At 36.5% G+C, this 14,724-nt stretch overlaps 1 protein-coding gene across 2 annotated transcripts; it reads right to left on the reverse strand.

Annotated features, from left to right (window-relative positions):
• Positions 1-483: 483 nt before the first annotated feature.
• On the reverse strand, positions 484-14,457 carry tom1l2b (target of myb1 like 2 membrane trafficking protein b). Of its 2 annotated transcripts, XM_084434076.1 has the most exons (15): positions 14,356-14,457; positions 13,714-13,798; positions 12,800-12,878; positions 12,547-12,696; positions 11,283-11,417; positions 10,938-11,123; positions 10,727-10,843; positions 10,451-10,584; positions 8,572-8,620; positions 6,155-6,320; positions 5,936-6,050; positions 4,788-4,860; positions 2,396-2,455; positions 1,887-1,923; positions 484-1,074 (listed from the first exon to the last, which is right to left on the reverse strand). In XM_084434076.1, exons 1-15 carry the CDS (start codon positions 14,405-14,407, stop codon positions 920-922), a joined length of 1,593 nt encoding a protein of 530 aa, XP_084290202.1. In that variant the 5' UTR covers positions 14,408-14,457; the 3' UTR covers positions 484-919. The 2 variants fall into 2 exon arrangements, with proteins under 2 accessions (XP_084290202.1, XP_084290203.1); XM_084434077.1 differs by lacking the exon at positions 2,396-2,455 and having other exon boundaries at positions 595-1,074.
• Positions 14,458-14,724: the final 267 nt, after the last annotated feature.

The following is a 14,724-nucleotide window of genomic DNA, read 5'->3' on the forward strand; positions in this document are numbered from 1 at the left end:
GAAGGACAGCTTAAATTTTGTATTTGAACAAAAGCTCTGTTAACAGCCGAAAGGCGAATAATTCTTTCAGTGCAAATTAAATTGAAATACATACCTTTTGTTCCTATTAATGCTTTCTAATAGGCAATGCTTTTGCCAAGTAAAATAATAACATTAAAAGAATCCAGTGAAATAATAATCATATAATTTTCCCTTTGATGTGACCTATTCTGCCTTTCAAATATTCAGTTTTAATTTGAATATATTATAAATATGCTTAAAAATTATGTCTCATTCAATAACTGATTCAAATATCCGGTAATATGACAAATTTCTCAATTCTGAAAGCTGACCTGCTACCATCATCTTTCTGCTATGGTATGTCTTGTCAGAGGTATTAATTGGAAATTGTATAATAAATAATCCTATATATAACATCCCTTTAAAGCAAATCTTCCGGTAGATAAAGTTGGGGGGGGGGAAGAAGAAGAAGAAAAACTAACAATTATTAACTCCCTTTACAGGTTATCCTTGAGGAAAGAGAAATAGGATTTTTTCAGCTGTTGCATGCAGGACCACAGTGAACACAAAAATTAGACATGGCCGGATCTAATAGACTTTTACATTAATTTTCTTGCTTTATACCACAAATATCAATTAAAAAAATAGACATTGACCTCTCGAACTCGCACGGAACGGTATGCTTTTGGGGAGTTCTCGGTGGAGCATTTTCAATGGAATGAAAACTTGGTAAAGTAAGAAAATGTCCATTATGAAAATGTCTAGATCATGAAACAGTTCTGATCACTTCAGCTGTGATAGTGTTGATTGAGCTGGAGAAGCAGGAGAGAAAGAGGGGATGCTGATGGATCTGCAAAGGGACTGACCCACCACCGCCACATGAGCAGAGCTGGGCCGCCCCTGAGGATCTGACACTTATCTACAAGGCAAAGAGGGCGTCCTCGGACCTGCCTGGCTTTTTACTTGCACTGGCAGAAGCACCGGAAGCAGCAGGAAGCTCGTCACTCGGGGGGGTCGGCAGTGTGGGCACCATCTCTGCTGCTTTGGCTCGCTCCTCTAGAAACTTGTCAAACTCTGGAAGAAAGTTTTCATAAAGTGTTTAAAGTCAAAAACTGCTGGGTCTATGAAGAGATACACTACCACTCAAAAGTGGCAAAAACATATTACAATTTCAAATAGTAGTAGTATTTGAGTTTATTGCCATAGCACCACCGGCTATTACATGGCAGATACATACTAAACATTTAACAACATAATATCATGAGAACAATATAATGAAAACAAACTTAGACAAAAAAAGAAATGTACAAAATGAATACAATTCTATAAAGATTCTTTAAATGTACTTGTGCTGAATTTTTTTTAAATAAATCTTGATCCATAAATAAGTGCATAAAGGTTTGTCCTGATAAAAAGTGCTGTCTCATAACATTAAAGATTGGGCAGTCCAAAAGAATATGTTTTACAGACAAGTGGTGCTTCTTCACCCTTCAATAAATGCCCATGAGTCAGTCTAGTATGGCCTATCCGACACCTTGTAAATGCAACTTGGTCGTGTCTTGATCTAAATGGATAGACGCATATTTTCCCAACCACAGAATTTATTTCAAATAATATGCTATTTTGATATTCTACCCATTCTAACAATTTAAAATAACTGTTTTATATTTTACAATGTAATGTAATATAAATATAATATATTTTTAAAATATTATTCCTGTGATGGCAAAGCTGAATTTTCCGTATCATTACTCTAGTTTTTAGTGTCTCATGATCCTTCAAGAAATCATTCTAATATGCTGATTTGGTGCTCAAGGAACATTTCTTATTATTTTCCAAGTTTCAAACCTTTTGAACAGTCGTATAAATCAAGTAATTCTTCATACCTTCACTTGTCACACCCTCCTCTCCTTCATCTCCTTTCTGAAGGGAAGTAGAAAAAAGGGTAAAATATTTCAGCGCATGGAAGGCTTTTTTAAGAAAGGAGCACAATTTGTTTGCAGCCACAGCAAACATTATAATTTCTTCCCTTCAAAATACCAATAGAAGTTCTTGAATTAACAGATTATCTAAATTATATTACCCAAAACATCCAAAGGCATTAGTATAGAATATCAAAGTGTTAAAAGCACGTCAAGCAAGGGTCTGTTCACTACGCACTCTGGGTTTTCTAAAATAACTGACAGAATATCCCAGAAAAGTAAGGAACGCAGCAAAACCATTCAAGGAGAGTTGTTAGTGACCCAAAAAAGAGGGTACAAGGTAGTCAGCCAGGAATAAAAAGGCAAACAAAAAAGAAATATGCAGTTACATATTTCTTTTCAAATAAGTGAGTTATGTCCTGAAGAAGACAAAAAAAAAAAAAGAAATAAAAATAAACAAAAGGAAATCTCACCACATCAGTACAGAGCCACTCCTCAATGTCATCCATGACAGAGGACTGGTCAAGAGCTGCCTATGGGCCCAAACCATGGGCCGGAGCCAAGCGAATAAAAAATTAAAATAATAATCCCAAGAAAACATGACAAAACAAACAAACGACAAAAAACAAAACAAAAACAATAAGACTTCAACATAAAAGTCTTAATCAAATATTAGTAAACTACCCCCATATGGACAAGTGAAACATGCACAGCGTCACCGCAGAAAACAGCAATTGGTCAAGAATTACTAATAAGTAAAATTTTTTAGAGGTTGCTAATACAATGCTAAATCAGATATATGTACAATAACAATTTTAGGGGAAAAAACGGTGTCTAGAAATCAATTTCAATAGTAACGTTACATTGGGTTTAATTATTCTTTTAATGAAATCTACTAATAATGTTAGTGCCGAGAATTTTTGCTTGTGTACTTAAATGGTCTTGTGGTTAAAACTTTTGCCAAGTGTGTCAGAGGTTCTGGGTTCTAATCCGCACTCTATAGTTTTTTTTTCTTTTTCTCATCAAAACCGAATATGTTCATCACTATATCAAGCAGGGACACATTTGTGTGCATTTTGTTTTGTGATTTCACCGGAACGAATAGAGAGTCTCCGCAATGGCGATAGATTGAAGAGCGCGTCCGAGTGAAGACTGTGCGCGAGCCACAAGAGAACACTATCCATATCACTATCCATATATTGTATCCATGCAACTGATAGCAGCAGCAATGAGCGCTCAGCTTGATTTCAAAAACAACACATTTTAGCGCTAGATCATCTCTTATTTAATAACAAACTAAATGAATGCTCTGCTAGTTAACTGGAGATGTTTTATTTATTTGTATTAGGTACATCATAATGTTTCAAAAAGTAGTGGGGGACAATAGCGTTCCTGAGAAAAAGTGGTGGGAGACCCGTCCCACCCGCAAATTATGCCTATGCACATGATCAATAAGAATTAAAGCTCCACTTTGACATGAATGCTTTACTTTGCGTGTCAGAATGTTTGAATCACTTGTAAAGCTGCTTTGAAACAAACAAATCTGTATGGTAACAAGTGCTACATAAATAAAGGTGACTTGGCCATCATATATTCTGCTATATAAACAGCATAAAATAATTACAGCACCATTTACTTGCCTCAAAAAAATCTGGTATTGTTATTATTATTTATTGCTACACTTCAATATGTGAATTATTCCATCAGAAAATTAACACTTTTAACGTTGTCAGACTTTAAAACAACAGAGCTGCGCACTTCAGATGATATCTCCGATTCAGAATCTGACAGACTGATTCATGTTCCATATTGATGTTTTGACTCCGAACCAATTTTCTACATTAAAAATAGTCTTTTTATTTGGGCTAGTAAAATTCATTTCGGGCTACCAAAATCTGAAGAGTGCCTGCCCGAAGGGCTACCAGCGCTATTTTGACATTTTTCGAGCCCTGACATTACATACATTACTGTGTACTACGTACTTAGCATAACAGTAATATTCAGCTTTATAAACCACTCCAAAATAAGTATCTTAACATCCAGCTCTATGTCTCCTTAAAGGAGAACTCCGGTCAATTTTAACATTGAGCTCATTTTTTTGTACATTTGGAGTGCTGTCAATACAGAGAACAACGACAAAAATCGGTGTTGCCTACACCGAGTTATTCTATTTTTAAAATTTGCACCCTATTGACTTCAATGGGGCAAGTAGTAAGCCTGCTTTTTAGCCTCTTAACATCCTTTAAGTGTCATTACAAGTGCACAGAAAATGTGAGTGATTCCTTCCGAGTGAACACGGGTGGATCTGACTGCAGTAGATGTTAGAGATATTAATAAAAATGAAGTTAATTCAGCCAGCGCTCATACCTTTGTTTACATCCTGTTTTCGGTGGAAGGCCATAGTAGTCGATTGTCGAGTTCACTCGCGTGATCATAGGTACTAAACCTATGCGCGTGAACTCGACAATCGATTACTATGGCCTTCCACCGAAAACAGGATGTAAACAAAGGTATGAGCGCTGGCTGAATTAACGTGTTCACTCGGAAGGAATCACTCACATTTTCTGTGCACTTGTAATGACACTTAAAGGATGTTAAGAGGGTAAAAAGCAGGCTTACTACTTGCCCCATTGAAGTCAATAGGGTGCAAATTTTAAAAATAGAATAACTCGGTGTAGGCAACACCGATTTTTGTCGTTGTTCTCTGTACTGACAGCACTCCAAATGTACAAAAAAATGAGCTCAATGTTAAAATTGACCGGAGTTCTCCTTTAACATGAAAACAAAAAGTCCATACGTACATATGCTGATGGAGAAGGCAAGAAACTGTCCGAAAATAAATCACACACAGTCACAAAAACTTACCCCAGTGTTTTGCTGTCTGACATCCAAAGTCGGGGCCACTCCACTTGAAGCCTTTGTGTCTTCGAATGGTACACTGGGAGTTCAAAATCAGGAATGTGTGAGTTAAATGCTAACAATATAATATAATATAATATAATATAATATAATATAATGTCATGGTTTCACAGACAGGGCTTAGATTATTGTAAGTATCTTTTAGAAACGTGCCTTAGAAAAAAAACATTACTGGTGTACATCTTGAGATAAAACAGTGAAACTGACATATTTTAAGATGTGTCAGAGCAAGTTGCTTTTGGTTAAAACAGCTCAAACATGCAGTTTAGTCTGGGACTAACTTAAGCCTTGTCTGTGAAACCGAGGGATAATATAATATAAAACATATTTTATTATTGCCTATTTATGATTGAAATTATATAATATACTATAGGGTATGATGCCCCTCCCCCACCTTTACTGTAATTTAATTATAGTGATCTGTGAATATATAAATTATTTTACACTAATTGGTTTAGTATTTTACATGAAATGAGACAAACACATAAATACTTTTTTTAATTAATTTTAAAAACTATAAAGTAATTATGGATAAGTTAATGCTGTGGGGTATTAGAACTAATTGGCTTAATGTTTCCATTTATTTCAAATTAATAACATTTTGAATGATGTATCATCATAAAGCCATCTTTAAATAGGATAAAATTGCCATAGCACATCAAATATGGTAAACACGAGAACCAATGAGGTTTGTTTTAGCGCGAAGCACACACAATCTTCCATGTTTACCATGAATTATGAGCTCCATGTATGTGCGTTTATTAAATTAAATTAAATCTGTTCATCATATAAAGTGATAGTATCTCTTCATAAGATTTGAATTAATCCACTTGATTCAAATAGATTCATTTCACAATGCCTTTGACCTTTTTGTTTTGGTCATCTGGACTTTCATTGGAAAAACAGAAACCTCTTAGGCTTCATTAAAAATATCTTAATTTGAGTTTAGAAGATTAACCAAAGTCTAAAGGGTTTGGAACGACATGAGGGTGAGAAAATCATGACAGATGGGTGAACTATCCCTTTAAGGGGGGCATTTAACTCTATTATATATTATAATCTATTGGTTGCATGAAATTTTGATTTGTTTATACTTCTTCCGCTCAGGAATGGTACCAGTCCTGGTCTGGGCAAACATATCAAAGTCATCTTGGGGTTGACAGGTAGTCAAAGAGCTCAAGGTGCCAGTCACACTGTCAGAACCCACATCTGTGAAGCAACGGTATTCTCACATTAGTGCAGGCAAACAAAACAGCTTCTCTCTAGATATCAAAAATGTACAGAATATTGTGTATCCAAGGTCCGAGACTCACCCAAAACCGCCAGTCTGGAGGAGAGTGTGACTGGAGAGGCAGAGCGAACAGCAGCGACGGAGGGAGGCAGGCTGGACGGAGGAGTAGCGCTGATCCTGGGACTGACCACCGCAGGAGACCCCGGTCCCAAGTCAATCAGGTTATCTTCTGTCGCCTCGTTCAGGACCTGTTGATATCCAATACCATTTCACATAGACACACATTAGTTACAGACATTTTAGGGAAAAATTAAAGATTATTTATTTGCTATCTTACCTTTACACCATGAACATTTTCAAACTGGTTTACATACTTCTACTCTTTTTACTTTTGCTTAAAGGAATAGTTCACTTCAAAATGCAAATTCTGTCATCATCGTTTGTTTCAAACCTGTATGGATTTCTTTCTTCTGCTGAACACAAGGGAAGATATTTTGAAGAATGGCAATAACCAAACAGTTGATGGACTCCGCTGACTTCCATAGTAGGAAACAAAAATACTATGGAAGTCAATGGGGTCCATCAACTGTTTGGTTATTGCCATTCTTCAAAATATCTTCCCTTGTGTTCAGCAGAAGAAAGACATTCATAAAGGTTTGAAACAATTTTCATTTTGAAGTGACCTATTCCTTTAAATGTTTGCTTTTAAAAAAAAAGAGAGACCCTGCAGTCAGTTCTACAGGTTGAGAGGAGATAAGACAAATGGTTGGGATGTATTACATACAATGCTTTCACCGGTTTCACCAACTCTTTTGTAAGAGGAAGTCTAATCTTTAACTCAAAGAATTGATGAAAAGGTGAAGTGGTGAGACTGTACAGGAACATTAACTATTAGACTGGGCTCAAGAAGGACGGCTAATGGATATTCCCAGGCCAATTATTACTCCGTGTGTGTGAATGTTACTCATAGCCTTTGTTTCTTTGCCACTTAAAAAAGGTATGTTGCTGTATTTCAGAGGAGTTGTGCTTAGATGTGTTTGAATCCTCTATTTTACTTAAAAAAGAAACACCAAATGACGTCAAAACCGTAATTTGTTGATGTCGTGGCACGTTGGTACGGGACATGCTCGTGACAAGAAATTATTTATTCCAAGGCAAAAGTCCATAAATAATAATAGTAATAGACACATGCTGTCAAAATGTGATTTGTCAGAAGCCATAATACATCTGTGCTGTATTGCTGTACTGTATTGTGTAACAAAGTAGAAAAAAAGCACATTAATAATCTGTGATAACTGGCTTCAGATTCTATAACAGTGAACTACGGTACATCATATTTAATAAGTGCATCTCGTCGCCTTTCCGTAGTACTAGACACCACATGAATAAATTCAACAATTGTTTTTAACAAAAATACCCCAAATACATTGCAATTCAAAAGTTTGGAGTTTTTAATGTTTTTAAAAGAAGTATCTTATGCTCACCAAGGCTGTATTTATTTAATAAAAAATACAGTAAAACCAGTAATGTTGTGAAATATTACAATTTACAACTTTTCTAATTTGTAAAATTAATTTATTCCTGTATTGGCTGGAAAGCTGAACTTTCAACAGCAAGTCTTCAGTGTCACATGATCCTTCAGAAATCATTCTAAGATTTAGTTCTCAAGAAACATTTCTTATTTTTATCAATGCTGAAAGCAATTGTGCTGCTTAATGTTTTTGTGGAAACCGTGATATATTTTTATCGTAATATATCTTACTGACCCCAAACTTTTGAACGGTTGTGTATTTCTCTCAGGGAATCCTGAAAACTACTAAAATAGCCTAAAGTAGCATATTATTGCTGCATTATGCTATTAAAAATCATATATCAATTACATAAAATGCACCATTCCTAAATCCCCATGTAGTCTATTTTATTTGAAGCAGTGGAGGAACTAGTACTAGGGTAAGCAGATGGAGGGGATGGCAAGCAAAGGTCACAGACTGCAGGACAGGCATTCTACATGCTAATGGAGGTTCAATGGATGCAACACTGGACTGGGACTGGGACTGGGACTGCACCGGCCAATACTGACACAACATTCTTTAGCATCTGCATGTCCAAGTAAAAAAAATGAGATTAGATGACTCATACTTGCCTCCCTCAGCTAGCAATACCAAAAAATAAAAATAAGAAAAACAAATCACAAAACAGACCAAACCACACAATAAGTAACACCAACATGCGATCACATTTTCAGTTGATAACCGCACATGATGAAAGTGTATGCATCTCAAAGCAAACGTACCATGCTTTCTCAGAGCATACTGTATATTAGAGCAAAAAGCAAGCAATGAGGGGAAGAGAAAATGACACGTGTGACTCTGAGCTGTGCTTTTGGCATGAACAATTTACCTTACATGTGTTTGGAGGGGGAAAAAACACACACACTGATGATGAACTGATGCTAACACACGGATAAAACCACTCTCTTAAAGAAGACACACAACCCACCCCATTGTTTATGCCTTGCGCAGTTCGGCCAGATCGGAACCTCTCGTATCTAAAGAAAAGTGAACAAACAAAAATCATTAAAACCTTACCCTCGCTTAAAACAGTCTTTTCATGAAGCTTTAAGAGGATAGCTCACCCACTCATTTACTTCCATTTGTTCCAAAACCATTAGACTTCGGTTAATCTTTGATACACAACTATATTTTTCAATGAAACAGGAGATGTTTCTGTTCCTCCAGTGAATGTCCAAGTAACCAAAACATATCCATAAAGGTCATAAAGGCAGTAAAATGAATCCACATTACTGAAGCAGTTCAAATTCTTGTGAAGTGTTACGATCGCTTTATATGATAAACAGATTTCATTTATGCTTTTATTCACATACTGTATAAACACATAAACAGAAGCTTGTGTGTGCATCACATGCTAAAACAAACCTCATAGGTTTTCGTGCATTAACACTCACACATTTGAGCGTCTGTGTTTAACATGTGATGTGCTCAATGTATGTGTGTCCATAATTCTTTAGATGTAAATAAAAGTCTAAATAAAATCTTTTCATTACATAAAATGATCATTTCTCTTCACAAGACTTGGATTAAACTGCTCGATTCATATGGATTCATTTTATGACGCCTTTATGATGCCTTTATGATGCCTTTATGATCTTCAGATTTTTTTGTCACCTGGGGTCTCATTTATAAAACTGTGCGTAGGAACCTTACTAAAAGTGTACGTGCGCCCGGAAGCCAAAAATGGCGTACGCAAAAAAATATTCAGACTATTCAAACCGTTCGTACGCCAGAACCTGTGCAGAATTCACTTTATAAATCCAAGTCAGCGGAAGATTGTGCGCACATGCGTCTCCACCCCGAAATAACCATATATGGAGTTTACAACGCCTAGTTTTACTATGCAGATCCTCATCTGCATATCATTTGCATATGATTATTAATCCACGTGATAATGTTTAACGGTACAAGACACATTACATTAATAAAAATCAAGTAGTTGCCTATCCTTGCCTTGTTTTTGAATACATAATTCAAATAGTGTAAAATACATTTCAGAGAAAGTTTTTCTCAATCTTTTCCACTGGCCGAATTGTATTTTTAATTGATTTATATTTTTAATGGAAACAGATAGGCCTTGGGCATTATTTGCACGAAACTATTTTCTCAGACAATCTGGTATTATCATGATGAACAATTATCTCTGTGGTTAAAACATTCAAACACAGCACGCCACAGGAAAAGTGTTCAAAAACATCGCATCCACAACAAATATTTAAGTTTTTAACTCCATAATTTGAATGGCATATTTAATCTAAATGTTTATATCAGAAGTAAATAGTTTAAATCATTATTTTATTTATTTAAACTGTTATTTGTGTCAGTTACTAAAAGGCCCAACGACATTTAAGAAGGGATGGATATTTGCTTCAAGTGACAGGCTTGGTGAGTGAAATTATATTTGTATTACCTTTCTGTATATGTTTAATTTTCTTTCGATTTTCTGTCTAAAAGTGACCAAAAAGACACTGAACTCCAGCTCACCATCGGTGTCGCCAAACTGCTCCATCTCCAAAACGTTCGTACGCATGGGTCAGAGTTTGCGTGCAGGTGCGCAAATTTTCCCGTCAAGTTTGTTTTTATAAATCACAACTTATGCGTCGGAAGTGGCATACGCACATTTTCGGCCCTGTTTTGTGCGTACGCCACATTTATAAATGAGACCCCTGGACTTTCAATGAAGGGACAGAAGCCTCTTAGGTTTCATTAAAAATATCTTCATGTTTCAAAGATTAACCAAAGTCTAATGGGTTTAGAACAACATGAGGGTGAGGAAATTATGAAAAATTCATCCTGCTTGTTCACACCTCTCATATCGTAGGAAAATGTTGTTGAGGTCGTCGTTGACGTGCAGGAGCTCCTCCGTGACTTCCTCATTGGACACGCGTGAGATGAGCTCAACTATCCTCTGCTGCATGGCCCTGCACGTCCTGTTCAATTCCTTCCAACAAAGCAAACAAGCCTTGTAATACTGAATAATAAAAATGGTCAACATAATGCTGTACCAACACTCCCTCTAGTGGCCTTATGTAGCTCTTTCAAGACTCTAGCAAAACAAAAAAACAAAAAACTGAATGAGAAACCTGCAGAAGCTCATGATCAGATAGATCCTCTTGACCGGGAACCATCTCGGTCAACATCTCCGACATCACCTTAGTGTTCCCGCGCACAATGTCGAGCTCACTGCGCAGCTTGCAAATCTAATCAATGATATTTTATGACATCATTAAGCAGTCTGAGGAAACAAATGTTGAATCATCCCATTTAAAAGAATGAAACAAGGAGATTCTGTACCTGTTCTGGGGAAGGGTTGATGGGCAGATTGGGCATCTGTGGGGAAGTGTGGGTCACAGGGGCAGAGAAGGGAGGAGCGGAGGCAGGGTGAGGGTGAGGGTGAGGGTGAGGGTGAGGGTGAGGCTGTGGCTTGGGCTGGACTGGGGCGCTGTATTTCGGCTGGTCCATTTCTGGAGCACTTTGCAGCTATTATCAACAGAGCAAGACAATGAGAGATAGCGCAGAGATAAAGAGGGGAGGTAAAGCGATAAAGTTAAGTAAATGATAAGGCCCATTATATTTTAGAGGAAGCCACCATAACCTCTGTGACAAACAAACCATAACATACCTGGCGTCAACACCTACCCGTTGTGGTGTGTGAATGGGGGACAAGGTCTCCAATTCAGACGTTGGAAACTCTATACCCTTCCTCTTCATTTCTTCATAGACGTGGACTACTCCTGTTAAATCTGGACTACTCCTGAAAGCATCTGCCCATGCCTGATGTATAGAGTACATGCAAATTAACAAGTGAAAACATGACATAAAATGGATCAGAATAGCTTAGCTATTAATATAGTTTAAAACTGGTGTTATATACTATAAAACTTTTCTAAAGGAATGCACGTTCAGCTGCTCAGATCTTCTCTGCTTGAACATTCAATACCTTATTAAAACAAGCTACACTACTGGTCAAAAGTTTTGTGTTCGGTAGGATTTTTTAAATGAAATTTTGCATTTATTTGATCAAAAATAGTATAAAACAGTACTATTATATTATTACAATTTAAAGTAACTGTTTCTATTTTAATATATTTTAAAATGTAATTTATTTATTTATTTATATATATATATAAATTACAAAATTATTAAAATATATTTGCAAAGCTGAATTACTCCAGTCTTCAGTGTCACATGATCCTTCAGAAATCATTCTAATATGCAGATTTCGGTGCTAAAGAAACATTTCTTCTTATTATCAATGTTAAAAACAGTTGTGCTGCTTTAATATTTTGGTGGAAACTGTGATACATTTTGTTCTCAAAATTTAAAGGAATAACATTTATTTGAAATATCATTTCTTTACTGTTACTTTTGAACAATTTAACGTGTCCATGCTAAATAAAGTATTAATGCATTTCAAAAAATACTTTTAAAAAAAGTAGTGTAGTAACTACAATCAGGTGACTGTTTTAAATAGTTGTTTGAATGGCAAACAAAAATGCAAAGCACTAACTTCACTTGCCTAGTTTCTTTGGACAACGCCATTCTAGAGATTCCATCTTGATCATTTTATTATGAGAAATTTCTGGCATCACATTAAATGCAACACCATGTAAATTGAAGTTACCCTTGGTCACTGGAGCCAAACTTGGTAACCTGATCCACTAGATTTTAATGAGCACAACTTCAGTGCCAACGAATCAGCCGGATCTCCTTGACTACCGAGCATCAGGTAACCAGCCCCATGATGCACCTCCTCTCTCTTTCTCTTTCTTTCTCTCCATCATGCTCTCATTCTTGTCATTTTCCTTTCCTCATGGTATGTTTAAACCATAAGGGGCAAATGCATTTTTCTTGACTGATCATGAACAATCAAAACCAAAAAAATCCAGATTTTTTCCCATACCTGTATCAAAGCTAGTACTTTGTCCTGCACTATGGCCGGTGGGTTGTTTTTAGGAGATATAATTTTCACCAAAACGCCATCTATGAAGTCCCGGGTGGTGACGAGTGCGTGGAACCGATAGCCACAGTTCTTTACACACGTCTCAAGAACCTGAACACATTATGAAAATCTAAATAAACAGGACAATTTAAAAAGGAATGAACAGCCGTTAGTAAGATTATAAAGAGAAAAGTTTCCATCGACTGTTGCCCACCGTCAGTGTAAGCATCACCTCCCTGTAGTTTTTATTCCCATTAAGCCTCTTCTTCACAGCTCTTATAGCATCCTTAGGCCTATAAATCAGATAACACATATATGCAGCTAAAAAGCAATTCATTATGGAGTTACGGTCAAACCAAAAATTATTCAGACACCAGATATAATTTTTGATATTTATTTTTTTTACTAGTGGGTGCAGGACACTATAGTTAATTTATGTAAGTGAGGATAGCAAAATAAAGTAAACTGTGACATATTATACCCAACAATTATTCATACAGTGGACTACCAGTAAAAAAATTGGGACCAAATATTATTCACACTTTGACCTGAACATGTTTTGCTTTCTATAATTGCTAATGCGACCTTTTTACGCCACAGACTGAACAAAATTAAGCATTGCTTGGTAATTGGTTGAATGCTTAAATTTAACATTTGACAGCTGACAGCTATTAAACCTAATTCATTTGTGAGACAGTCTAACAGAAGGATGGCCAAACCCAGTGAAATACCAACTGATTTGATAACTTTGAGTTCTTGTCATATCTTAATACCATTTTCAAAACTATACCGAAGAAACTGTGATATTGTGAGAAATATTGAAGGTGTCTTAATAGCCTAAATTTTGGTTTGACTGTACAATGACATGGTCAAGTGAATGAATCATGTTCTGCTAGAAAGCATTACCAGTTTCCATAACACATTGTTGAAGAATAATCATTTTATGTAACATCCTGGACTTGATCCTTCAGCCATCATTAAACATTTTATATTATGAAAAATATGTACAACTATAACAATGGCAGCAACTTCTGGATTTGTGTAACAATGTTTTTCGTTTCCTAAGGCTTACGGAATATGTCAGCAAAAAGGTTAAATGCTATGATTCATGCATCTTTCATGTCTCACCCATCTTCTGTTTCATTGATTAAGTCACATATTTCCATATTCAAGGTCCAGTCTTCACTTTGCAGGGAGCCATCTGTGGCCCTTTCTGGAGAAGATCAAAAGGCAAACTGATAAGAGAATCTGTTACTAAGAGAATCTAGAGAAACATCGGCACTAATGACATTGCACTGATCTGCAAACCGCTGTGCAAATATGTGCTGGGTGTCTTCCAAAGCAAGCGGTCATGTTCCTCACACAAAGTGGCCATTTATAAATGTTGTTCATTAGTATGATTCATTTATACACATTACCTCAAGCTTTAGCTATGAAACTGGGTGTGAGAGATAGACGCACTGTCCTGTGGCTAAGTTAGCAGGCTAATAGCCGCTGTAGAACTTCAGTTTACTTAAACTCATTTCAGCAATTCGCCTCCCTAGAATTGGTAATTTAAAGAATTAAGGATATTACTATTTTGCAGCAAATTTTGAGAACTAACTGTGAGTTTGACCAGCTAGCATGAATGAGCATTAGCTGTAAGACAGCTAACTGAGAGGCTCTCCATATGGTGAGCTTCTGTACAGCGGCTCGGCAAAATGCATCGCTTTAGAGGTTAACTTGTTGTGACACAATGTTTAAGCATCATTTCATTTCTGAAAAACATACCAATGCACTGTCCCACCGGAGTGCTGTATGGGTTTCCCAGCAAGAACTCCATCTTGTCAACATATCCAACGACAAAACAGTCAATGAGACAGTAAACACTCAAGCCCCACCCATGAACGACTCCTATTGGTTGGTTTATTCAGGGCTGCAAAGCTATTGGCCGAACCTGCTGTCTGTTTTTGAAATGACACGCCGGCTACTTAAAGGGACAGTAGTGAACTCGTCGACACGACTGCTTTAAACCGCAGATTTTATACTTTATTACTAATGGTTATGTATCAGTTTGCCCTTTCAGACTATGCACTTAAGAACCAGACATTTTATATGTGACTTTGACCTTAAGGGAACTGCTTGAAAAGCATGTCTGGG

The sequence above is a fragment of the Rutilus rutilus genome (genome assembly GCF_951802725.1).
Source record: "Rutilus rutilus genome assembly, chromosome: 16".
In the NCBI taxonomy this organism is placed as follows: Eukaryota; Metazoa; Chordata; class Actinopteri; order Cypriniformes; family Leuciscidae; genus Rutilus; species Rutilus rutilus.

What these genes read in the sequence shown, in the direction of transcription:
- tom1l2b (XM_084434076.1), bottom strand. Translation starts at nt 14,407, where the DNA reads ATGGAGTTCTTGCTGGGAAACCCATACAGCACTCCGGTGGGACAGTGC. An exon ending in CCATTCACACACCACAACGG is followed by an intron (nt 11,124 to 11,282) that starts GTAGGTGTTGAC and finishes TGTTGATAATAG; the next exon opens with CTGCAAAGTGCTCCAGAAAT. An exon ending in CTGATCATGAGCTTCTGCAG is followed by an intron (nt 10,585 to 10,726) that starts GTTTCTCATTCA and finishes CTTTGTTGGAAG; the next exon opens with GAATTGAACAGGACGTGCAG.